The sequence below is a fragment of the Etheostoma spectabile genome, chromosome 11 (assembly GCF_008692095.1).
Source record: "Etheostoma spectabile isolate EspeVRDwgs_2016 chromosome 11, UIUC_Espe_1.0, whole genome shotgun sequence".
Taxonomy (NCBI): Eukaryota; Metazoa; Chordata; class Actinopteri; order Perciformes; family Percidae; genus Etheostoma; species Etheostoma spectabile.
Window position 1 is genome coordinate 2,859,807 of NC_045743.1, and position 26,915 is coordinate 2,886,721.

The 26,915-nt window shown below is 38.5% G+C and overlaps 3 protein-coding genes across 5 annotated transcripts in view; 1 reads left to right on the forward strand and 2 right to left on the reverse strand.

The window, feature by feature from the left end:
* Nucleotides 1–283: 283 nt before the first annotated feature.
* On the reverse strand, nt 284–10,157 carry cdc16 (cell division cycle 16 homolog (S. cerevisiae)). The gene is made up of 18 exons (XM_032528866.1): nt 9,936–10,157; nt 9,677–9,731; nt 8,915–9,012; nt 8,730–8,768; nt 8,457–8,597; nt 7,035–7,194; nt 6,810–6,904; nt 6,076–6,209; nt 5,573–5,652; nt 5,395–5,444; nt 5,234–5,307; nt 4,984–5,109; nt 4,732–4,884; nt 4,251–4,314; nt 4,078–4,139; nt 2,777–2,912; nt 1,492–1,582; nt 284–1,081 (listed from the first exon to the last, which is right to left on the reverse strand). The coding sequence occupies exons 1-18, from the start codon at nt 9,981–9,983 to the stop codon at nt 828–830; spliced, it is 1,860 nt and encodes a 619-aa protein (XP_032384757.1). The 5' UTR covers nt 9,984–10,157; the 3' UTR covers nt 284–827.
* A 214-nt stretch (nt 10,158–10,371) lies between these two features.
* Nucleotides 10,372–25,304, reverse strand: cfap97d2 (CFAP97 domain containing 2). Of its 2 annotated transcripts, none has more exons than XM_032528876.1 (8): nt 25,085–25,304; nt 24,646–24,795; nt 12,276–12,418; nt 11,990–12,099; nt 11,697–11,777; nt 11,390–11,508; nt 11,065–11,250; nt 10,372–10,924 (listed from the first exon to the last, which is right to left on the reverse strand). In XM_032528876.1, the coding sequence occupies exons 3-8, from the start codon at nt 12,313–12,315 to the stop codon at nt 10,870–10,872; spliced, it is 591 nt and encodes a 196-aa protein (XP_032384767.1). In that variant the 5' UTR covers nt 12,316–12,418; nt 24,646–24,795; nt 25,085–25,304; the 3' UTR covers nt 10,372–10,869. The 2 variants fall into 2 exon arrangements, with proteins under 2 accessions (XP_032384767.1, XP_032384768.1); XM_032528877.1 differs by having other exon boundaries at nt 11,990–12,092; nt 12,271–12,418.
* fgf14 (fibroblast growth factor 14) overlaps nt 22,820–26,915 on the forward strand; it is a 114,299-nt gene continuing 110,203 nt past the window's right edge. The window contains exon 1 of one of the 2 annotated variants that reach the window (XM_032528871.1): nt 22,820–23,725. In XM_032528871.1, the coding sequence (XP_032384762.1) occupies nt 23,518–23,725 (208 nt within the window). In that variant the 5' untranslated portion in view covers nt 22,820–23,517. The remainder of the gene's footprint in view (nt 23,726–26,915) is intronic. The other variant, XM_032528874.1, reaches the window with a different exon arrangement.

Consider the following 26,915-nt stretch of genomic DNA (forward strand, 5'->3'; position numbering starts at 1 on the left):
AATTCAAACATTAAGTGGTGTACTAGGACATGTTTGGAACGAGGAACGATTTCAATCTGCAAAATAGTTAAATTAAAAATAACCGATCCATTTAGACAGAACTATTATTTACAGTATCTAAATGAGAAGTGTCAGTTCTTTTTCTTACATTAAGCAGTACAAATTTAGGACATCAAGTTTCCAAGCCCTATTGCCAGGGTTCAACGTGTTCTGTGGGTTTTACAAATCAACCTCGTCATTCTGATGAACACAAAACACAGATATGTTAATTAATTACCAAGAATTGTTTTCACCAAAAACTGATTGTTTTCAGCTGGCTCTTTATTCACTTCAAAAATCCACAGGTAAAGCAACACAAAGGGTCCTGCCATAGGCAGTAATAAGTGACTTTAGTCTTTTAGTTGTGATGTGAGGTGTGCGGCTGTGTTTGCTAAGTTCAATCAAGTGTCAGAGGGCCACATGTTCCCAGTGTCTTCAGGCTTACCCCAAGCTCCGATGCTAAACCAAGCACTCAACCCTTTCTCCAAGGCACATGTTAAATCCCCTTTTAAAGTGCATTCTTGCAAAATGAATATGATGTACAGCAGGAGCTGTATACAAATTCAGCCATACGTTTACTCATGTTTCTAATGTTCACAATGGCATGATCTATGTTTTGCCACTTACAGAAACAACCATATCTAATGCACAAGATGGGGAATCCACAGGAAACCATTGGTGGAGGACAGGTGCCAAAGTCTTGGTATGATAGTTGTCCTTGGGCTTGGATATGTGTGTACCAATGACATCCTGTTGCAATGACAGTTCCACCTCCTGACAGGATGACATCACGTGCTGGTGTCTGACAAGGTGTCTAACATCACGTCGCTCTCGTACATGTCACACTCAAGGGTTAAAGAGAGTCGCAAAGGTGTCTCCAACATCATCTTGTCCTGATTTGACAGTGGCGTTTCCAAGGATGTGATGCTGGTTTCTTCCAATCTTGGGGTGGCTAACAGGTCCCCAGGCTCCGATGTGTTCAGCACCTTCATCAGTGCCGGAGTGTTCAAGCTGCCTCGCACCTTGTCATTGAGATCTGTGCCTTTGTGGATACAGATGACAACACAAAATCATTTATAGGCTTATAATACCCACTGGTGTCTCAGAACAGATATTTGAATATTTGCAACAAAAATGAAAAATTTGGCTGACCCAAGTTAAAAAAAAATCTCATTTGTCTGCAGATAGTTTTGAGGTACTAGCCACTAAGTTTTCTGTTTGTGGTATTCACAGCAATGGACAAACAGCATCTCTTTCCAAAGGCAATGTCCCAGTTTCTCTGGATAAATTAATACTACATCAGCTGAATTCTGACTTTGAAATTTTACTGTAATTTTTAACATCAGCCTTAAAAAAGCTAAGGGATGAAATGCTGAAAAAAAATTAACTTTTGCCACAATAAGTTTCAAAGCTTAAAAACTCCTCTGAAATGGCAGCATAGCTGTATTCTACCTATATAGGCATCCGTGTCGCCAATGTACATCTCAATACAGTGGCCAAGCATCGTCACAGAGAAAGTGTCGTCCCTTTTCAGTCCAAGTGCCTGCGCAGGAAGACACCAAACCAACTTTAAGCATTTCTCACCAAAGCATAATTGTTGACATAAGTGAAAAGCAATAAAACAATCACAGTGATGGTTATTGTTACCCTGTATGTGTTTATTCTGCCTTTGGAAACAGTCACATACCACTGAAAACTCAACTATACAATATCTTTTTCTATTTAGTGTTTATTTTTATTTCATTTACCGGCCATCAGAAATGTCTGGTCTAGAGGTAGAGTGGGTCAGCCCTCAACCACAATATTGGCAGTTCGATCCTGTCTTCCAGCCACATGTCAAAGTGTCCTTGAGAAAGACGCTAACCCCAAGTTGCTTCCCGGATGCTGCATGTGACTGTACAATGTACCTAATGCTTAGGACGGTTTAATTTAAGCAATTGAATTTCACTACATTGTACTCTACGATTGTATGTGATGAATAATAATAATAAGGTTTCCTTCAACTTTGTACAGTTGTTAGAAGTTTACTTGCACTTGTATTTATTTGTTTTGTTTAAAAGACATAATTCTTAGTAAAAACTTAGAATTACAGTCAATTTCAACACTTAGCTCTGTTGTTTGGAAATTTGGAGTGCTTTCAATAGTACGGAAAATGAAAACAATTGATGCTGCCTACACTGAGTTATCCTCCTGTTAGATTTTGCACCCAACAGGCTTAAGCAGGGGAATTTTTGAACATGTTTTTAGCATCTTAACATGTTCAAAATTTCATTACAAGTGCAGTTATTCCTTCCAAATGAACTCACTGAATAAGACTTCAGTAGATGTGACAGAAAGGCCTGTTTCTTGTTCCTGGAAAAACAGGAAATAACCAGAGGTATGTGTACTGGCTGAATGAATACAACTTTTATACCTTTCTGACAGATCTACTGCAGTCAAATTGGCTGAGTTCACTTGGAAGGAAAAACTGCACATGGGTAGGCACTTGTAATGACATTTCAAGTATGTTAAAAGACTAAAAACAAATTAAAACTTGCCCTGTTAAGCTTGTTGGGTGCAACATCTAGCAGGAGGATAACTCAATGTAGACAGCACCAATTGTTTTCATTTTTTTCGCTTCTGACAGCACTCCAAATTTACAGACAACAGAGCTGCATATAGAAATTAACTGGAATTCTCCTTTAAGGTTTTTAAGTGAGAAATTCAACTCTTATAGACCGAAGAAAGGGAACTATACCGTATGGAAGTAGTCGATAGCACTCTCAAAGTCGCCTATTAGGCTGTGCACGTATCCTATGGCAGAGTAGGTGGAGGCGTGCTGAGGGATTAACACCAGGGCCTGACGGTGGTACTCCAGAGCCTGGTCATACTTCCTACAAAACAAACCAGGATTCAAAAAAGGTTTGTTGCCACAATAAGTTACACTTACAAGGAATTTGCCTTGGTGATGGGTGCATACATAAAACAAGCATGGATCCAGGATACTATGCATCCTGACAAAGTTCCCTTGGCCTTTGGAATTAAACTAACCCCATATCATCAAATACCCTTCACCATACAAAGAGATAGGCATGGGGGACTTTCCATAGATCATCTCTCAATGCAAATCAAACCAGCTATTAGTCTAACTGAAAAAAATAATGCCAATAGTATCCCCAATAATATCCTGGATCCATGAAATAACTGGCCTTTAAAAATACAAATCTGTCTGCCTCTATGGGAATTTAACAGAGGTGTGTATACTTATGCCTCGTATCTTAAGGAAGAACATTTACAATACATTATTCATTCACAAAGAAAATCGGTGTCCTTAAAAGGTTGGATTTTCCCATTTTGTTTTAATTAAGGAATTAAAATCAATTTCCAAAAGATGTTTTTTTATTCTTCTTTTTAATCAACTTTAGCATGGGTGTGTAAACTTTCTCAAGCCACTGTATATCTTAATAACCAAGGCCATAGGCCAGTATGCCATCTGCTGACCAGGAATGTAATAGCATTAGCAATTTTGAAACAATCAGTTTTGCTAAATACAGCATTTCTTGTCTCAACTTGTGCAGAAACTCCTGCTGCTATTGCTTTTGCAAAGGTTGGTAGGTAATGTGTAGATCTAGTCCCACATTGACCAAAAAGGTCAATGATGCACCAACAACCTACATGAGAGATTTACTTTGCATGAATGAAACAGTCCTTCTATATGAAAACTGTCCAAACCTTTCAAAACGTGGCACACATTCGGCGAGCCTCTTATATCTATTGAGTGGTGGCAATACATAATTCATTAAAGTGTCTTTTCATGAATTCTCAATGAGGGTTCTATCTATGTTGAATGATTGCAACATAACAAGTGAGCACATCTCTGAAAATGGTTTGTCAGAGGAAGGTCAAAGCAAATAAGATAAGGATTGGAATGAACAAATAAGAGGAGAGTGCATTTTCCAATCTTCTTTAATCATCCACTCGGGATAAATTTAGCATCCCGTACTAGTACAGTACGTGCTAACTCAAAGAAGACTATGAAATCCATGATTCTATACTTACTTCAATTTGCGACACACATGACCCAAGTTGTTTAACAAAGGCTCCCATTTGTCCACAGTGACCTTAAATTTAAAGCGAAAAAACAACAAACATACATCACAAAACTCATACAGAGACGTGGTCATGTTTTCAAGACGTTTACATTTTTTTCAATTAAATACTTTTGCAGTTACCTCATTTCCTATGGCTTTGATCTTCTCCATTGCATCAAGAAACAACCTCTCTGCTGTCTTCCAGCTAAAACAGATGTGAAAAATATTACAGTGCATCTGAATTTTTTATATCAATATGTATTACTGTGTGTGTAAAAACATCAGCTGCATCACATGTCATTTTGTGTATATATATTTTTTCAGCGCTTTAAAGTGTCAGCACCCTGGCTACAGAAACAAATTGCAGATATTTTTGATTTCATTAAGTAAAGATATGAACTATCCGTGTGAGATTTTTGCTGCCACCCCAATATTTTTTTTATCCACTTAAGTCAAACCCCCTTCAAAACAATGTGAAACTATCTCATAGCAAGATACAATCAAGTCCCTTTATCAAAAAAGAGGCCTAAGTGTGTGTGTGTGTGTGTGTGTGTGTGTGTGTGTGTGTGTGTGTGTGTGTGTGTGTGTTGTGTGTGTGTGTGTGTGTGGCTGCATGACTCACTCTCCATTTTGAAAGGCCACAACCGCCACCTCGTGTATGACAAATGGGTCCTCTGGAGCAATACTAAGAGCCTGGCTGAAGAAACGTTCTGCCAGCTTGGAGTTGTTGGTCAGACCGTACTCCAGGCCAATATAAAGCATGGGTAAGTGACAGCTGAATGAGGAGGAGCATACATCAAGTATCAACAGAAATAGCAAAATTGCCAATGCAGGTTGACAAGACAGGTATGTCTTTGGTGTAAAATGGACGTACCCTTTCATCAGCTGAGCAGCAGTGAAGTAGGCAGCCATGGCTTGGTCATGCTCACTCTCTACCGCAAATGAATGGCCATAGGCAATCCATGCAGGACCATATGTCCTCTCCAGCGTGGTTGCTTTGCTACAGGAGACATACAATACCCAATATGTATAACTGCACCGAAATATAAACATATATACACATATAAAGAACCTGCAATGTGGTCTCAAAAGTATGTACTTGCTTTTGAGTGTGCAAAACATACCTAAGGTATCGCCGAGCATGTTCATTTTTATGGCCAACCATGAGATAGTAGCACCCGACAGCAAACCAGGACACCTGATGAGGGGTGTTATTTGGTTATCAGATACTGAATAGTATGTAAAATATGAATTAAATGGATGGTGATATAGCTGCAACACTTACTGGGTTGTTGGGATACAAGTCTACAAGTTTGTGTGAGAGGTAAAACAGCTCTGCAGGACAAAAACACCAAAAAACTTGACATTGAGTGAAATAAACTAATTAATTCTTATACTGATGAGTAGGCCAATCAATCAAACTAAACATTAATGTGTAAATAAATGGTCTGAATATATTTTACCATTTGCTTTTCCAAGTTCCACCAGAGTTCCTATATGGACTGGTAAACAATTGGCATGGAATGGGTCTTTAACCATTACCCTGAAATAGAAAAACAGGAGCTGTATTAAGTGGTCCTGCATTTTACATTTCTACTGTAGTAACTTGTTTGTAACCCAAATTACATGCATCTGGATTACACACTGTGATATTGTGCTCAAAGGGCATTTTCATTGGCTTTTTTGGTTTGACTGTTACACTACAATGACTCTACAATGACTCCATAAATGTGTATTAGATCATCTCTGGTTGAGGTAATGTGTGGATTTTAGGCAAAGCTGTAAAGTTAAGCAGGCTACACATTGTGTACTTGGCTGAGAATTATCCTCATTGTGTGATTTGACAGGATAGTATGTTGTATGGGCCTCACATTTTCACAGTAGCTCCATATAAATGTAATCATTTCCCATAACAATTTAACACACAAAGATCAACAACATACAAAGAAAATCCAAATACACTTACATTGATGTGAGTTTGTAGCACATCTTGAAATCACAGTTATAATAATGCCTCTCAGCAAGAGACACCACTACATCCAAGTTGTCCTGAAGACCATTGGCCATCTCTGGCACCACCAAATCACTGGGCTTGTTATACTGCAGTAAGGAGAAAGAGTGTGCGTGTGTGTATATATTTATGTATGTGTGTGAAAGGTGGGTGCAGGGTTTAAATGTGAGTTGCAGGGAAAAGAGATTAACCAAGGTAATGAAAACAAAACAAAGAGGGAGACGGTGAAAAAGAGGTTAGGACAAAAGAATATCCATAATATGCATTTGCATTTTAATGAATTTTAACTATGATCCCTGAAGCTCAGCAACACTGGAGAGCAACATTTGGTTGTTAGCCCTATATGAGCTCAAATTAAACAATAGGGCAGAAGTGACTCAAAACAAACCACAGGGCCAATGTTCATTGTAATAAGAGAACATATTATCCTGTCCAACAATGTGGCTCAATGATGTGCTTTTAATATTTTTTTTGGGAAAACAATGGTGTTGTGTCTATGGCACAAAGGAATACATCAGGCTTTAATTACAAAGACAATACCTGTTGATCTGATTAAATCTTTGTTGATTTTGGTCCTCTAATAGGATTAATTGACAATGAGAACCATTCAGAATATCATCAGCCTTTTGCTTTAATTGATCAACAATAAAAATAGAACTTTCAAAACATAACGCATAGCCACCCTTTACCTTCTTTAACTTATTTTCAAATAAGAAGTGTAACAGCTCCTCCTCTTCCTCGGTGCACTGTTGACCCAGAGGAAGTGAGTCAAGGAAGTCTTTTTCTATTGAAAAATAAACAACGCATTTCACATTTTCTGCCATTTTACAAGATCCTTGAAATTATAACAAATGGTCGAGTATTGGTAGAGAATAAATAGGTCAGTAGACATCATCGCCACAGATCAGTCTCACCTTCCTGTGCAGTCAACATGTGGTGGGACGTTAAAAGGTCGAAGGCTTCAAAGCAGTACACATCCAGTTTCAAGGCCTCTTTGTAGCTGGAGGTGGCCAGCGGTCTGTTGTCCATGGCATCATAGATCTTACCCCGCAGAAGGCAGATGGAGCTGTTGATCTGAAATATTCCAGAGGGACACGGTAGAATAGAAAGAGGGCACAGTCTCTAGCAAACGTCTATAATATTACTCATAACTTTATATAGCAGGTTTTCCCTGGCTATAACTCAAAGTCGGGATGCCTTTGTCTTATTGTTTTAACTACCACTGGATTATTATTTGGGTCATTCATGTTATGCAGCAACATTTCTGTCCCCATAAATTACCTCATATGACTGACCCACAGAGGCCTGGATTTAAAGTATGATGTCAATGTCTCCTACAGTCTAACTCTTTTAATAAAGCAGCAAGATAAGACAGTTCAGGAGAAAAGTGAGGGTCAATCTGCAGCAATTGTCAACAACTGTCATATACTAACATAAAGGGTATTTTATGCCAACATAACCTGCCCACTCAAAACCATATCTACTGCACTCAACTGTTATTACAATGGTTATTAATTAATATCTACATCTAGGGCAAGACTTTATTTTCAACTGTTTTCAACCACTAAATACATTTATTATACTATCCTAGACAGTAGAAGGCCTGCACAATATTGGAAAAATCTGACATTTTGCGATATTTTTTTCCCCTGCGATATATATTGTGATATGAAAAAAGAAAAAGTAATTCTTTGTTGAACTTTAATGCTTTACAAACACCAAAGCAAGTAAGCTGTGACTAACGTTACTCTTCTGAAGTGATTTTGGAGAGGTAAATTAGGTAGAAATACGCTGGTTGACTAGCATGACACCATTGTATTCATATAATAATCAATCCAGGCTTGTAATTGTACTCCAATTGTTTTATGTAAAATTATGTTTTTCTACATGAGTGTAAATCTATTTTGTGGACAGCTTCATTAAACTAAAGAAAAACAATCATTGCTAATATTGGTTTCTAAATTTGTGAAAATAAAGGAATTATAGAGACGGCATATGAGGCACCCCATTCTGTGAACCATATACATCACCTAAAATACAAAATATGGGTAACAAATTGTAAACGTAGATCATTTTTGTCAACAATGTCAATAAAACTCTAGTTGATGGTGGGAGGGTTTTTGAAACTGGACATGGCTGAAAAGTCAAAATACTAAAAGAAAATGCATTGGTAAAGCTACATATTTGCAGTAACAGCAATAAACAAAATGAACAAACAAAAAAGACGAGTGGTGATGAACAGAACAATGCTTACTGATCAGATTACATCAGATTGTCTAAAAAAATATAATCTCATTGAAGCGCTCAAATCACAAACAGTGGCCGCCCAGACTTACAGAAGCAGGGGACATGTCCCAATCCTTTGATGACTCTGGAGTCCCGTTGTCTTCTTTCCCACTCCTGTTCAGCAGCTTCTTACTAGCCGGCTCTTCTGCATCCAGGATATCCAAGGCCTGCTGGAATTCTTTGGCAGCATACTAGAAAAAAAAAGTCTGATATGAATAAATCTAAAGCATGGACAATAACTGGTAGGTTTCTCTACATTATAATCTATAACATGTGCAAAAGAGGGTTTAAAACTGATAGAAAGATATTTTCCAGTTACTTACATGGCACCTAGCAGCAAGATACTGACAAGCTCCATATAACTGCATGAGATAAGACAAATATGGCAATTTGTTTATTTTAAATATAAATGTCTTTCACATATTGATAAGAATCATAAAACTCATTGATTCACTTCCCATCACATCGCTTTGCACTTATTGCCAAATCACACATAACCTGCAATTACCTTGTCAAGTTTTCGTGAACGGAGGGCATGGGAGGCTCTGTGGTACTGTGAAGTCAAGTAAAGGCACTGAGCTAGCCAGTAGATATCCTGGGGTTCCTCTGCATGCCAAACAAAAAAGTTAAGTCATCAATTTCTGGCGTTAGTCATATTTTCTTACCAAAAAACTTTATTGTGTAAATGCATATTTACTGTACAACTTGTAACACACATACATTATAAAACTGTATGGTATCACACTTATTAAAGATAAGGGCGCCCTGGCTTCACTCTTAATAAGGCGAAACATTTTAATATTATCAGGATGTAATCTAAATGTATTACAGTAACATATCAAGAAATGGCTGTATGAACACATTTCCTATTTCCTATTCAATTTGAACACCAGACTAGACTGAGAATACATGTATAGTAGCTTCTTCAATTTCACAAAATTCACATTTGTTATCTACAGTTCTGGAAACGAATTCGTTAGAGGGATAGCCTAACTATTGTCCACAAGACAGAGCTATCCGTCAGCCTGCACAACAACATCGCAACGGTTGGCAAGCTACTGTGTTATATGCCATCGAAGTACATGTTCTTTTCAGCTGCGATTGTGAAGAAATTGTACGGACAATGATAAACAAAACCCGAATTATCTTCCTAAAAAAAACGCCAGTCCTACTAACATTGGCTTTGTAACTTTAGGTGACCGGTTGGTAACGTTAGGTTAAGTCCGCTAACATGCTGGGTAGTTACACGGCACTAACGGCACTCACTCACCGTGAGACAGGGACGCTATCTTGTCGGCCCAAAACAGAGCACTTTGATACTGTTGCTGTAAACAAACACACAAAGACAGAGTCACTCAAATATACGTTCATTGTTGTAGCTGGCTGGCTGTCCGGCTGTGTAATAGCCTTAAATTAGCCAGGCAGTCAAGCTAGGAAGGTTTGTTACCATTGCACCAGGTTTTCTCTCAAGCTAGCATTAGCTAACGTTAGTAACAAAGTCAGAAATAAATCGCAAATCTTAACGTTACCTGGTCAATGTACTGCCGTACTCGCTTTCGAAGCCTGTCAAGATTCATTTTGTTTTCCTTGCTTAAAAATATCGTTCTGTCAAAAGTGTGTCATTCTTAAACACGGAAAAAGCAATGTATCAAACTATGCTAACAAAAATGCGTGCTAGCTAGCTAGCTGCGTAAAATCAAATCCGCGGCTTCTTTCTGCAACGAGTGTCCTGCAAAATGTGCCGTAAGGAAACTCATAGTAGATAGACAGTTCCACATTACCTCATGTCTTTCACTTTCGTATATATAAAATAATTGTCATGTAAAACATCAAGATACAAACAAAATATTTATTTTATTACTTTATGCATTTTTATTTTATTTGTTGTTATCAAAGAAACAAATTTAAAAAGGTCATCATTCTGTTTGTGAATATTCCCTGAACCAGAAAAGTATAGGCCTAGTGTCCATGAATTTATCTTGGTACGCAGCCTATGAAAATTACTTCTCCTGCTCTATATTAGAGTACCATACAGTATCTATTCATTTGTCAGTAGATAATACTTTTTTTTTTTTTTTTAAACAGCTTATAGTGAAACTATAATGTGCAGATAAACGGGTTTGCCAAAAGAACAAGGCGTTTTATCTCTCTGTAGGACTTGCGGTCTCCTGCTCGGGTGTTTACTGTAAGGTGTGAGGAGTGCTGGACATGTCCATCAGGAGAGGAAAATGTTTCAGCAGTGTGATGGGGTTTGTCTGCTGTCAGAAGAACCAGGATTCTTAAGTAAATCTGGTGAGATGGATTCCTCAGGTGCCTTTGGCTCAGGGTATGTCGCCAAGTCCTGCTGTATTTCTGTTCCTGTACTTCCATTCTGGCGAGTTTCTTTACTGTTTTCATTTTCTTCGGACTCTGCTTTGTCACTGTACTTGTTGCTTGCAGGGCCGTGTGTGGTAGCATCAGCGTTCATCTTTTCTTCTTTATCACTATCATTGTGCTTCTTAATGGAGTTTTCTTGTCTCTGGTTTTGGTACGTAAAATAAAATAGTCAGTGTGCTATGCAATAAAGATCATGTGATACAGTTTAGGAGGTCAGAAGTTACAGGTTGCGCTCATTAAATGAATGCTACTTGAGCTTAAAAAAGAAGAGATCTTTTTAACCTTTTGTTATTTGTCCTTCCTCGTGGGTAACGTGCAATGCTGTCCATCACCTTGAGGGTTTTGAGCCAGTCCTCATTCCAGCTCCTCAGATTATAGTGAGACCTGCACTGGCTCAGACGGGACAGGATCATTTGATTCTCCTTGGTAATACGGAGCAACTCCAGCTGTTGCTTCTCCTTGCCAAGGCTGCAATGAAGAGTAAACACAGGCTTTACAACTGGGTTTTTAGTTTCCAGGGCCACCTTATAGCTTGGCAATACAAGTTGTTGCACGACTTAACAAAATACTTTTACACTGATAGTTCCACCACACAACCCCAACTTACCTTTTTCTGTCATAATAATTCTTGCTGTCAATTCCTCCAGTTGTCCTCTTGATGTGTGATATTTTCTCCAAAAGCATATTGTTTTCCCTCTGAATCTTCATTGTCCATTCTTCTTCAAGCTTAATGCAATAACATAGATTAGGAATAGACACACAGTATTTAGATTTATTGAATTGAGGTTAATTAACATTCTTAGATTTTACTTGGTTATTAATTTCTCATAGTTTGAGACTTCACTGGAACATATGCTGCCACCCTGTGGACATGATGTGAGTTGACTTGAAAACATGAGAGGTAAATGAGCAACCTTTTGTTTCTTCAGCTTGACAGCCAGGTGAACATAGGTCTTTGGTGGAGAGGTGTTTATTGTTGGTTTAGCTGACTTCACCTTGGGAGAAAAACAACAACAAACAGCTTTGTATAAAAGCACTAAATGGTGAATAATTCAAACACATTACCTGGTTGGAAAAGGGTTACTATAATGGTTTGTGACTTGAATAAAAGCTTGAGGTGAAGCTCAGAACATTCAAATATGGTAAAAAATTAGCAATAGCAAGTTATCAAGTCATTTCACAAACCAAACTACATGTTTATCCTCACCTTTCCTCTATGTAAATCATATGAAGTCTTGTCCCATTTCTGCTGCAGATATTTGTTTCCAGTGGGAAGCAGGGGTTGATATGCCAGATGTGCCATCATGGTCCTGTCAAGACAAAACATTAAACAAAAAGTGCAAACCAATTTCAAAACCTGCACCAGAAAGAGAAACACACATTTGAATGATTATGATTTTCGCATTAATGTTGTGGTCCAGAATGAATCACAATAAAAGTGTGAACAGTATGCTACCTGACCCCGTCCGTCAGGTCTCTCTGACTCACCTCAGTCTGCGGCTGTCCTGGTGTCTCAATATCACAACGCTTCATCTGCCCATAAGAGTGTGTTCACACTCTGCAGCGTCCAGGTTGACTGGAGCTCAGAAAATGTAGTCTGTTTTCTGCCAGTCATACATGGTTGCCATGACAGCAGCTGGAGAGAGCGGAGATGAATGAACGGTTTCAAGTGATGTGCTTGTTTAGCAAGTTCCACACAGAGAAAAATATACAGGCATAGAATAAGCTAATTAGTGAGGAGACTGGACAGAGTGACTGTAAAATGAGCTGCTGTGTGAAGACACCGTTTGACACAGTTCAAAGCTGAAAATGAACTGGAATTCAAACTGAATTTTCAAAATCTGCTCATGTTATTTCAGACTGTTCATGCCTGCCAAGATGTAAGTGTAAAAATGTGACTCGAATTTCTGAACACTGATCATACTTTCCATTAGAGTCAAAGTTCAAAGGATCAGTTAAACATGTTGATCGTGAAATTATTCAATCAAATGTAGAATTATAACATTTATTGAAAACAACTGACAGGATTAAATTAATGAGGTCAAGGGCATGCAGGCCACTACATTTGTCTTTTTGCTGCATGTTGACAATTGCAGCCTTGGTAACAGTTACTTAGAAACTTAAACACACTCAGTGCAGACACAGTTTATACAAAAGACACCCACAGAAAATCTGCTGTCATAAAGCACACTGTAGGTTGCTGCCTGACCATAACAAGAGAAATTTACTTGATGTAAATTTAATTCAGTCCAAAACATAACACTGTATATTATGCAGTGGTATCATGTTACTGTACTAAATATATGTTTAAGACAGTACAACAGGCTGGTGCATATCATCAAATAATTGTTGAATGAGTGGCATTGAGGGGATATGACTTCATGAATGAACAGCTATATTACAACACTGCCCCCTACTGACTAGAGCTGGCCACAACAACCATTGGTGCAACTGAGATCATCATGGTTAATAATTCAAATCCCACGTCAGAATGAACAAACACTCATGAAACTGTAAAAGATTATTTAGCCCCCCCCTTTTCATGCACCATAATGAACATTTAATGATTAGTGTAACAAGATGCATTACCAGTGCGTCCAACTATCAGTACACAGACAACATGCTAGCAAATAATTGTACACGTTTACTTTTATGAGTATATTACAGAATTATACAGTTGTGTATAACTGTAGGAGTTGTTGTAAAACTACCATGACAAAGGGTGATTTTTCATGTCTGACATCTCCCCACAGATGCCCTCACAAGCCAATTAATTGTTCCCCTCAGCGCGGTCACATCTCAGTGCATAGGGAAAGCCCTCATGAATGAATTATAGGCAATACAATGTTTCCAGTCCAATTTGTTACTTTGTTGTATAAGAAGAGACATTTTGTTGGGACAATTCGCAATTCCTTTTTCTATCACATTTTAAAAAAATCAAAATGTCCTTGTTAATGTGTGTAGCTGAGCCTCAAGTGGGGGATACAGCAACTATAACTGTACTTTAACTGTTGCAAAATTGATGCAGTGGTTTTGTATGCTTCCATTATGTTTCATAATAAGCATGATAAGGCTATGCTGCAACCTTACCGTGTAAAAACTACTGACTTTATGTCAAGTTGTTTTTTCACAGATAATCACATTAGATGTGTTGTGATTTGCATTGTTTGACAGTGATCAACAGAAGTAAAGCTTTCATCTTAAAAGTGAAATGCATCTCTTTCAGTAGACCGAAATGGATTACAAATATAAAACCTCAAAATAATTGTCTGCATAAGTATTCACCCCCCCCCCCTTCAAGGCAGCTCTGGCAGTTCCAGTCAATGTTGACAGGTCTGCAGCCACTTGGCACATCTGGACACTCCCAATTTCACCAATTCTTGGTGAAACTCTTCTGCCAAGCTCTGTCAGTAAAATGGGTGTACTGGGAGGGAACAGCAATTTTCTACCATCTATTCTAGACTAGACTCCTGAACTAATATGTTGCTTGTCTTTCAATTGAAGGTTGTTGTCTTTGCTGGAAAATAAAAATTATCTCAAGTTACATTTCTCCTATAGATTGCAGACTTTAATTGACCTTTTACCAACACAAGCATCCCACACAGCAAGCTGCTGTCACCACCAACCTTTAGGGGGTGAAAAGAGTGATATTTTTTTGCTGGTGTACAGGGCTTGGCTTACACCAAACAATATCCCATATGCATTCTGGCAAACACTAACCCAAATCTCCAAATTTTAGCTATGCAATGAATGAGCTTGCAGGGTGCTTGAGCCTAACCCAGCACAAGGATCCAACCATTTACACTAACAGTCACAGCTTTAGGAAATAAAGTCTCTACTGTGGTTCAAATGCCTTTCGGAAGCAACTGGTGCACCCAGAGGAAACCCACACAAGGAAAGGGAGAATACACAAAGACAGAAAAGCAACTGGTTTTGAGCATAGGCTGCTCTCGACAGATTCACAGCTGCACCAGTTTTTTTTAAGGATTAACCTTACTTGACTTTGGGGTATATTCAGCTCAGAAATGTTTCTGTATCCTTTACTTGGTGTGGGTTTGTCTGTAATGTTCTTTTGTATTAAGGAAGTACTTAAGCCATGAAATTGACTACTAATGTAAACTAGTTGGACCTTCGTTATACAACCAAAACCCCTTTTCTACACCTTGCGTAGTGTCGTTTTAAAGGGGCATGCAAATAAGTGTGTTTATACCCAAGACGTAGAGATTTGTTTTCACCTAATACAAGTTTTTTTTTTATTGATAACTGTCAATCTCAAATTGTTTCTATTGCCATTGAATGTGGTAACAAAGAAAACCAAAAGTCAAATACTTTTTGCAGGCTCTTTATGTATCATCAATTAAGAAGGGAGCTGATGATGTATTAAAGATAATGAAGATTGTTTTTATGTCCTAAATGGCAGGGGATGCTACCAGTTCCAGGGTAGTCTCACGTGTGCACTGGTGGATCTTCCATTGCACCATTTTGGGAATATAACAGTCTCTTTGGGACAGGATAAGTACAGAGAGACCTGCTACACACATATCAACACAACAGAAACACTGTGTGTGTGTGTGTGTGTGTGTGTGTGTGTATATAATGTTTTTCAGATGAAGCAATTTTTTAATCTTAAAGCGTATGTGAACATATGTAATGGAAAGGATGTATTGTAATGTATAAACTGTATAGTACAACAATCACAGAAAGAAGGGGAAATAAGAACTGCAGCTTTTGCAAGGGTAAAAGCATTTTAAAAGTGGTAAAGTATAGCCAAAGTTAATTTAGTTACATTATACTCATGCTATTCCAACATCCATGGTGTATTTTCTTTGCCAGTGTTATACTCAACTCCATCCCTATTCTTGTTTCAGTATGTTATGTACGGTAAGTATAGTAGGAAAAACACGAAAATAGCATAGTGTTTTAATGAGGAATCCAATCCAATAATTAAAGAAATCTCAATTAATTTCTAAATTTGTTTTGCAAAATGTTTAACAGGACAGAAACACGGTCAAGATCATATTTTTCGAGTCTATGCCTTTAGCCAGAACCGCACTGAGATCAACAGGTGGAGTTTGTGTATCTCCCCATGGTCATGATTAAGTTTTTTTTCTGTGTGATCTGTGTGATGGAAAGTGACTAAGGTAACGGGTCCCATGAGAAGATCCTGTTTAGAGGTGGACGCATCACACTGGCTCTAAGCCTTGTTAGGGTTACTGAACAGACACATGCAATCGAGAAGTTCTGTTAGTAAGAAGACTCATTATTTTGTCGGATACGGTCCTTTAAAAGGTCACACCAGATATGTTGGCAAAATATTATTTAGTTGGAACAATTAGGCCTTTACTTTCTCCGCATATTTACACAGTTAGTTGGCCAAAATGCAACACTTTATTCATCCATTTCAGATCAACAGGCTTCAAAAGTGATGCGCTGTGAAAGGGCTCCTCTACCCTTAAAAGCTCTCTTCTCCACACTCACTGATCATCTTTCAGCTTGGCATTGATGAAGCATAACAAACATTGTCTTGACCTTTTTAAAAATAGAAACAGACATTAGAGACATCTCTGGGCAAAGCACATACTTCTTTTGGAATTGGCCCTGTTCTGCCAATACTGTATCTATGATACTATGTAATCTTTAATTGTATCGGAAAATGCAGAAAACACACGGTCAACATTACATGTTTTTGACTATTACGTGGGAGTGTTATCAGCCCCTTTTTCAATCACCTGCGCTTTTCTTTGTGCACAAACCTGAACCAAACTTATACAGCTCCCCCGGTTAAGTAACGAAACCTTAACGCTTAAAATATGAAAACCCTTCTCACTTGATTTATGGATCATAGTTTTAAAGTCAACACAGTTTTCAGCTAATGGATGGTGGAATAGGTAACAACAATGAGGTACGCTCCGCCCTGCTGCTCCATTAATGCTGCTGAGCTTCAGAGGAATGGATGCTATGACTCGGAAATAGGCTTCATCCCTCTAAAAGTGGCTCTTTTGATGACAGTTTGGCGCACACATGCTGCACTTCTTCCTGAATGCAGGATGTTTGCCCCATTTTAATACTCAAACCCATACAGGCCTATATTCCAGATAGATATGTCCTATGAAAGGGTATAAATAATGAAAGATGCAGTCTTTGTAAGTTAAATAAGACCCACAGTGCTGTTACATAACAGTGGAATGAGTTATGAGGATAACAAATTAGGTAGAAAGAGGCCGAGTACAGTAACATGCTGGACTAATCTACTGCAGTAGGCCAACACAAGCACAGATTTATGCTTAGATTTGTGCTCTTATATGTAACCTTGGCTTTGTTCACAAATGTAAAAAATGTCTCCCGTTTCCCTTGGCAACTTCACCTATTCTGAACATCTCAGCGTCTTGGTTACTGGCATGGTCCCTCGTCCTTGTATCTTGGTTTAAAAGCTGCAAAAAACTAATTCCTCACAATTATCATATACAGTAGCTGACAAAATAATTCGGTAGGAATTATTAATTCAGTGAATTTGGTAGTGAGGGCATTTAGTTTTGTGCAATTTCCCACTCTTTCTCCTCAAGATTTTGTAAATGATACAAAAAAAAACTTTTGATTTTGTTCAGTGTGATGGCAAACCGTTTAAAAAAAAATATCTAAGCAGCTTTGAAGCCAATCTTTCTGTTTGTACGCTATAATGCTTCACACATTTTTTAAATGACCGGCTCACATTTTCCAAAGCAAACCATCGTCATGGACTTTTGAAAGTGTAAAAATTAACTTCAGAGATTTGAAACTTACTTGAACTATGTTGTTTACAGTATATTTTGTCAGTGCATATGTCATATTGTTGCATGTTGAATATGTAAACTACTTTCAAGTCTACTGCTGACTAAAAATAAACTAATTCAGACATTTGTGTCTATTTGATGAGATTAATACACCGACATGGTTAATAAAGGCTTAATAAAAAATATATTTAGAATATCATTATCCATCGACGTATACTACTGACCACAGCATGTACAAAATTAAGCAGTTCAAAACATAACAGAGTTAAACATAAGCCTGCTGAGGCATTATGAGATCTGCCAACTTTCTGTTTAAAAATGACTTCAAAGTTGGCCAGTTTCATTGTTTCCAGGCTGCCTCAACCTGGCTGGTCAAGAAGTGCAATAGACTGCAGCCTCTAGCATGGAGTAAACTAGTTCATGAGGAAACATCTTTCTCATATCTAAAGCTCAAAATAAGATGATGGTATCACATTTATTGTTCACCTACTTGTTGCATTTTATTCTGGTACAAGTTGTACAAGATAATCTTTTATCCTAATAGTTACAGTGACTTCGGCTGTCTGTACAAGATGTACAGGATACAGATTGTGTATGGAACAGAACACGTTTACTACAGTGCAGATCAGTGGCTAAAGTGGTGGTGGTGGGGGGGGGGGGATAAATGAACACATTTGAACACACATGGCTGTATGTTCGGGTTAACTGCGGCTTCATTAGCTATGACTATGTAACTGCACTATGCTATTATTAAGCATTACTAACTCATATATATATATATATATATATATATATATATATATATATAAAAAACTAGCAATGCATCTCTGCTATAAAAAACATAACAAAAGAAAGATTTCACTTAAAAATAGATGTTAAAATCACAGAAGGCTCAAACTAAACTAAAGCAGCAGATGAGAGCTCAGACAAGCTAAAATGAAAAGTGTTTCCATGAACAGGAAGCGAATGTGTTGATTATGACAATTCTCATTGGACAGAAAACTACCAGAGAGATGATCATAAAAGGACTTGATTTGAGTTTGCCTTGCGCCCCATTAAAACACGAGCGAGTGTGTGTATGTATTGCTCCTGGGTAGATAAATGCGTGGGGAAAAAGGCCAGAGGAAGGGCAGTGCCAATGCCAAACACTGCTTGGCACAAGAGTGACCGCTGTAGCATTCATTACTAACGTCCACTTACTTGTTCCCTTTTACATTTGACCGCAACCCTTCCTCATGCTTTGGGTGACTACTCAGTTAAGACACTTCTTGCCTCGCCCCAAGGTGAAACTGAGAACATTCTATCTTCATTTATATATCAACCACATGATTTGTGACAGATGTCTCTAAATATAGACAATACTGTAAGACTGCATTAAAACACTGGATGCTCTGATAGCCTTATTATAAGGAAAAATTTGTTTGTTTAGTTAGTTTTAGTAGCAAACCTGATTATATCTACAACTCCTACTAATGTTTCTGAACTGAGTTTATTGAACATCTATGAAATAATGTGGCCCAAAACTAATGCACAAGACATTTCAGGATGAAAAGGGGAGACTCTTGCTGGGCAATCTGTTAATGATGATGTGACAACATAACTAAAGATATATCCATTACTCCGGTGACAGCAGCAGTGAGTGTATGTTTTTGTAAAGCCACGGTATGACTCCATGAAGTGCTGAATCATATTTTTCTTTGTCATGCATATTGTTTCTATACTGTCTATACAAAGGCGGCTTTGTCACTCACATCAAAGACAGATGAAAGGTAAAATGATATTGTATAAAGACACATGCCTCTGATTGTTATTATGTGGCTATGACACCGTGCTTTATATCCTGGTGGATGGAATTAAGACTGTATGACTAACACAATATATGAATTAGACGGGGGCTGACTTGCTATTCAGTGGAGGGTGCCATTGCCCTTATCTTTTTGCAACAATGAATTTTGTTGGTCCCAGTGGATTTTAAAGTGGAGTAGGTTATTTTGTGTGTGGGATTCCTCAATTTGTTCTATTGGTCTAGTGCCCTGTTAGTCACAATGTGGGTGCACTGAACCTTTGAGTTGGAATAAAATCTTTGGTCATGACTTGGTTCACAGCAGCTGTTCATTTGCTAGTGAACACTCGCTCTGAGCAATGCCAAACAAAGATCACGCTCCTCTGATTGGTAGATGCCTTGGCTGCGGGCATGCTGGGTGAAGAAGAAATCCCCTTTTTTCGATTTCTACATTCAACTACAACATGCTGCTTATGAAACTTTTACATTTATCACATAATGATGTCACTGATGATGAAATTGTTTCATTATATTACAAAAATACTATTTACGCGGCAGTACATTGCCTTGCTGCCCCTCTCCCTTCACTGCTTTAAATCAAGAATCAGAAATAGCTTCATTGTCATAGTGATCTACAGTACTGTCCAACATGATAGAATGCAAACTATTTCAAGAACTTACACCCAGAGTGTTTTTACAGCAAAACCCAGGATTTGGTGGGAACTGTGGCACCTTTCAGGCTTATTTATTTTTTACCTCTAATCATTCATTTAATTAGGAAGAAACATTCACACCAAGAACAAAAAAAAGAAGCTTTTTGGAATATCTACTCTTTTCTTGTTAGGGTACTGGCTATTGACATATGTAGACATTTCTGACTTAAACTTACTAATTAATAATGATAAATACTCACCATCAGTGGCATCCATAACATATTACTGTACATATTCAAATGGATTTCTGTCTCTTAAATATTATATAGCAAATATAAAAGGGGCAGTTCATCCTAATTACAAATATACTATGCATGTGCAGATTATTGCTAATAAGTCCAAATACCAAAATGAAAATACCTATTTAAATATTCTTATGCTTTTCCCATTATAATTGGTATGAATCCCTCCATATATTTCCAAATGACAACACTCATGCTGTTCATGCAATCTTCACACTCCCCCATGTGTGAGCCTTTTTAAATGTGTACAGTAAAACCACAGAGATCATGAGTAAAACTGGAACCAGACCGTTTATCTCTGTGCATTTTAAATCAAGTGCTTTCTCCCCCTCAGGAGAAAAGAGGCTGGTAAAAACTCACAAGGGAGCCACTTCCTGCCAGCCATAGCCTGGGCAATCAAAAAGAAGTATTCTAATGATCCCTGACAAAATTGTCAGACAATATCCCCTAGGGTGCGATGATACTTCACATTACAGTAGACAGATCGATAGGGAGGATGACATGAGAGGCCTCTGCAGAGGGAGAGATCTGGAGAGCCTGCAGTGCACTGCTCCGACTTGTACTGATTCCCCAATGAGTCCATTTGACCTCGCAGGACATCAGGCAGCCCACATGTGAATTGTTTAAGTAGCTTAAATAACTACATTTACCCCTTGTCTGAGGCGATAAGTGTGGGTGTACAGTATAAGTGTTAGCAGGTACGCGACATGTGCTCTATCAGTAATTGAAAAATTGACAGCAACCTCTTAAAATCAATAAAACATTCTTAACAGTTGGCCTTTAAAGAGTGACACAGCAAAATTATAATGCCGTGTAAAGAAAGTCAATCAGGAAACATTTCAAAGTGGCCCACATCCCTGAGGAACCAGTTATCACAGACAACTGACAAGACCTGGGCGCCACAAAACTAGGTCATTAAAGTGGATTAATGCTGTAATTCAGAGATGAACACACAAAACAACCCCACTAATGAACCCCTCCAGTCTCTCATCAAGCTTCCTGTGCTGTGGCTAATATTGTTTACACAAACCTCAGCTTTTGCTCACTCAATGTTACAGTGGATAAAATGAGATTTTGATTATAACTCCAGCATGCAGAGTTCAACAGTACCTGCATCAGCTGTCCATAAAAAGGACATGATTATGAAAAATATACAACAAATCTCCTGAGTTTGGGGTGGACATGTTATACAACGTAAGAGTATCATATATCAAAGTGATACATGTTCCATACATGCTGGTTATGAAGGTAATTTGGAAAAAGGGAAAGATCAATGAGGTGATCTAATACAACACTGTTTCCTTATGAGTATGGATCAACCTTTTTCCACTGAGCTCATATTTATAGCAAATCACCATTTAAGCAAGAAATTAAATCTCTGACTAACACATTTAAAATTACAGACAAATAGTATTTCTAAATAGGTCATTTATTCTTGCTGGGGCCATAAGGCTGGTCATTTGTATTCTTTGTATTGCAGCATTACGAAGATGGCTTACTGGCAAACAGTATCTAACACCTGTGAGAGGGGTCAACACTATATTGAGCAACTAATGTGTCCACTTACAAACACTGGCAGGCAAACTGACTTCTGTCATTTGTGCTGGGAATGAGTCAAGCTGACAGATGACTAAATCCTCATTGTGAAATATGAAAAAACATCCAATCTGTGTGTGTCTGGAGGCAAAGTTCAGTCTTTCCACAAAAGATAAACAATTTGTCTCTCCCCAACCCCTGCCTGATGAGGGCAGGGTTTATTCAGGAGAGAACAATGTCTTCTTCTACCTTCTGTGATGGAAAACCTTTAAATCCTTAGAGAAACGTACTCATGCAGTGGAAACAGTCGTCATGAGCAACACTATATGGTCCCTTGTCCTCAGGGATGAAAGAACAAAATGGAGCGAGTAAATGTAAACGCATAAAAATACATCTAAATGTTTTGTCGCACAAACTCTAAATAATTTTCTAAAATCTGTACCCTGCCATTATTCTATATTTTGTAGAAAAAATATATTGTTGTTTAAAGTTGCTATAGCAATACTCCATGTATTGACTTTTATTGTAATTTTTATTATTATTATTATTATTTTTTATCTGCAGCTAACATTGGATTCAAATCATTCCGCCTGCTGAAATAATAGGGATCTGTTGCAGTACCCTAAATGCTACTCTGCAGCCCTGTTTCAGTAATACTGATGACTTGCCACAAGCACAGGGAAGCATCCCCACCAACCTATCACAAGTGAGTCTTAACACCTGTGACTAATTTCTGGGTTAACATCTAGCTGGATGCACACAGCTACAACAACTTAAGAACTGTGAGCAAAGAAATGACACGTCAAGTAGAAATGGTATAAAGATGAAGGCTGTAAATGTGGACTCTTTACCGTGCATACAATTCACCTCATCGACACTGTCATTTCCAGGAAATGAAGCTGAAACGGCTTGGGACAATAGTCCCAGTCGGATCATAAGAGAGCATCACTGAAATGACGGCGCAGAAACCACGTGTTTACGTAATGGAAAGCCAATCTTTCAATTTAACCCCTCCTCCCCGTCTATTTCCAACAGAGGTCCGACGTTGAAGGAAATTCGTGCAAATGTTTGTACAGGCGCACCGTACTTTTGGAGATGCCATTGCGTGGTGCTGAAAAAGCTTGAGGAAAATACCCCACTGAAGGGAAGAAACAGACACTCCAGGAATCACGGACACACACACACACACACCAAGAACCCAAACCTGGCTTTAACAGAAACGTTGCAGTGTGGGACTACAAGAAATGAAAACTGAGGTTGGTGTTATCTGACCTCGCCAAACCAGCTGGTTTATAGGAGAAACGAATTGGACTTGATCCGGCAATGTGGTGTTTTGTTGGGGCTATCATTGCAGCAGTCTGTGCATAGGATGCATCCTCCCTTGGCTTTTGATGCTGTGCAGATCCACCCTCCTCTCCTCAGAGTGATGAACTAATAGGCAATGATTTTCTCCTCGGAAATACACCGTGTTTTACTGTTTTCACGTTAGTTGTGTTTGTTTACTGGCGGCCCGTCTCCTCCCGGTGCGACACATGCAATTTACAGAGTATATTTTCTATTATCGACTAGTTGAGGAGCCATCCTTTTAACACCAGAAGAAGAAAACACATCATTAATACGAAGTCTGGTAGATACTGAATCTTTTGCCACGTGAATGAAAACGCATAGGACTTGGATATACCTATTTTTTTATGGTACAATTGGTAGCCTTGTCCTGGAGAACTGATCCAATTGTGTTATTATGCAACCGCAGGGATCTCATCTATATCTGGGTGTTTAAGCCACTGGATTGTTCTTCGCCCAAATCAATGTGGTTTCTTTGGAACATTTTCAGCAAAGGAACGCATATGCTGCAGTGTCTTTGTGGCAAGAGTCTTAAGAAAACCAAGAATCCAAGTGGTAAGCTCATCACCATTATTCCTACACTCCTCCGTTTCGCTGTGAACCGGCGTTGTGCGCGCGAGCGTGTGGATCTGCGTTATTCGTTGGTTTGTTTGTTGTAATAGTGATAGATCTGCAATCATATTTATACAGCGAGTGGCTCACGCAGAGGCTCTGGGAGGGGGAACAACTTATTCAGTGCATACTATCGGCGAGCCCAGGTTTGGGGACGCGCAGCGCACAGTCACACAAAAAGACCCCCCTGCATCACCACGGCACCATGATCTCCTAACTTTTTAAATAGCTCTCTCTCTCTCGCTCTCTCTCGTGCGCGCGTACGTACACACACACACACACACCACACACACACACACACACACACACACACACACACCACACACACACTGTTATTTCCGTGGATCAAATCCACGCACAGTTATTCTGTCTAACGTGATTGCCCCTAACCAGATTATTCCATTCTCGGGTTTACTGCAGCAACATATCCCCTCTCTGCAACACCACTTCTCGATTAAATGGGCTATAGGGCTACTCGCTGTTTTCAGCAAGCAGAAAAAACGGAATATTCTTTCATTACTATCCATTGGCTGTTGCAGGCCAATATCGATCATGCGGGCCTGGCAAAATATGATTTTTATAAAGCCTTGAGTTGATGTTGTGTTGAAGTCAGCAGCTCTGCTGCCAATAAGACATATGAACTGTGCTCCACTGCACTAATGCAAATCCTGTACTTGAGCAGTCTTTTATATATAAATGCCATGCATGCTTTCCGTATCAGTACATGGTATTAATCAACAGTTAATTATATTTTGTATGTTATTAAATGTAACATTGTAGAGCTTTAGTGAGCAAAGGGTGTTTAACAGGCTGTTGTAGAAAGAAAGCCCGGTGGACAGCATGTAGTGCGGGCTACTTGTTACCTCATGTTGTGGGTTTAAAGATGATGTGCTCAGCAGCAGTAGGCTACAGTTTCTTAACACTGCAACTGCAGTAGTAGATCATCATCATCATCATCATCATCATCATCATCATCATCATCATCATAGCGGGACCATTTGACCGTGCTGACACTGCAGGAGTAACGACAAAAACATTGGTTAGCCTACTATCAACTACAAACCATTTTATTTTTCATACTAATGATGTATGAATGAATGACTGTCGAGCCATAGTCAACCCCAGTGTATGCCTTTTCATATAGCAATCTTTTATTTTTATGCATTTTACATTGATGAGCAACGTTGCACGTCACAGTCACACGTCAATTAACATTAACGGTAACGTTAGCTGTTTTTCTTCAAAGACGACCGCTACAATTAAGCTCAGTTTTGGAAAAGAAGATCGTTTGACAACACTTACCACGAATTTGTAATCTTCCAAGACCCTCCTGAACGTCGGGGACAAGTTAACGTTACCCCAAAAAGACTTTTAAAATAGTTTCTAAATTTAAAATGTAGGCCTAGCGTTAAGCTATCGTAGCAGGAAGTGACATGTTCTCCTTCGTGAAAATGACACCGCCATGATTTCGCCTCGTAGATGCACCAACAATTGGAATATCCTACTTTATATACAGATGTATGTACAAAACAAACAATACTTTTAATATAATATTTTGCTAGTGCTTTAACACATTTTTTTGTAGTGGGCAAACCTTAAAGGAGAGAAGCTATTCCATTTCCGGCTGCCATGTTTGTTTGAGCAGCGTCCAATACATGGTTCCGACTTGGAAAGAGTTAAAAAATTGTGTACCAAACACAATTTTGGTTTTGTTCCTATAATGTTCGAAAAAGGACAATAAAGAAGCTGGAAATGTATCTCAAACTGTGGTAAGTGTTGTCACACAATCTGAGAATTTTTGGACAAAGCTTGACTTGTTTATCTTTGGACATTTCTGAATTGTATAAATGCGGTTTACATGACATGCACAATCTGGAAATTAGCCACAATAATCCCTGGGGTCATAACTGACTGACTGCTGCTCAGTGGAAAAGCTGCAGAAAAGGCACTAACCAAAAAAAAAAAGGCACTATAACTTCCCTAATTGATGCTCAACACCATGCAGCCAATTGGTCAATGTAGAGACTCACTGTCAGGTGTCTGAGATTTGAAGCCATGTCCCTTACAAAGTGAAGGTAGCCCATGTTTTCCTGGAAGCTCACTATTGAATTATCATAAACTGATGGTGTGGCCATAATTGTCAGGGTTTGTGCTGAAGCAGCAGGTAGAGCCAGTAGTTTATTGGGGAATGAAGGGCCAAGATGCAGACTGTCGGTGGGATGCTGTCTGTTTTCTTATGACTAATACTGCTACCTGATTAAATGTACGCTATCAAACAAATCACACAACAGATTTGTTGTTGCAGAGGCTCCTCAAACGAACTTAGAGTATTTTCTATTAGTACCTTTTGTCATAGCAGGAAAGACAATCCTATGTGTGGTCCTCTGTCAGCAGAGGCAGTTGTTTCCAGTATAGTTCTCACTAGGCCCAAGCTGCAAAGGCCTAGATATAGTGCTCCAGCTCTTTGGCTGTATTTTTAGTAACACAACATAGCCTAACAGAGAGAACAAAGAGACTAAGCCAACTGGACTGTATCAATAAGTCTGTCAGTCTTTGTCAATATATAAACATGTGTCTTATAAGTCACATTATCTGTATCTCTTTCCACAAACTAAAACTTAGGCTGAGTTACTGTATAACCGTGCATCTGAAGAGGTTAAAAGTTGTTTGGATTATTTGAGCGTCTCCTGGTCCATCCAATGGCACCTGCTTTTTGCCTATTGAGGGTTATTTTTAACCTCGGGACGTGATCTTTTGGTAATTTCTATCCGTGTATCTGTTGCTGTATGGGGTCATACGTGTGGAAAGTTTGTCTATAGGTGCTTATGATTACATGGTACATGAGTACATATTTTCTTCTAAACAGAGTGAAGTGCTGAAGTCGGAGCTGGATCAGAGCTACCATTGTTGTAGATTTGCACATTGGAAAGTAAAGCTACAGTATAATGTTAATTATGTCAAATACTTGTGGCTTAACAATTAGGTGATTTAAAAAAAACAACAACAACATGCTTTTAGATTGTGAGCATTCAATATCTTCTCAACGTCATGGTAGACAATTTCACTTTTTGGATATTTCTGTTTAGAGTTGAGTGCCCATTATCTTTTAAGGTTTGTTTGCATCTTATTTAAT

Coding starts and splice junctions, on each gene's coding strand:
- cfap97d2 (XM_032528876.1), bottom strand. CDS start 12,315: ATGAAGCGTTGTGATATTGAGACACCAGGACAGCCGCAGA. Junction 11,509..11,696: donor TCAAGCTGAAGAAACAAAAG/GTTGCTCATTTA, acceptor TATTGCATTAAG/CTTGAAGAAGAATGGACAAT. Junction 11,251..11,389: donor AATTATTATGACAGAAAAAG/GTAAGTTGGGGT, acceptor TCTTCATTGCAG/CCTTGGCAAGGAGAAGCAAC.
- cdc16 (XM_032528866.1), bottom strand. CDS start 9,983: ATGAATCTTGACAGGCTTCGAAAGCGAGTACGGCAGTACATTGACCAG. Junction 8,598..8,729: donor ATCTTGCTGCTAGGTGCCAT/GTAAGTAACTGG, acceptor TTTTTTTTCTAG/TATGCTGCCAAAGAATTCCA. Junction 2,913..4,077: donor CATGTGTGTCGCAAATTGAA/GTAAGTATAGAA, acceptor TTTGTTTTGTAG/GAAGTATGACCAGGCTCTGG.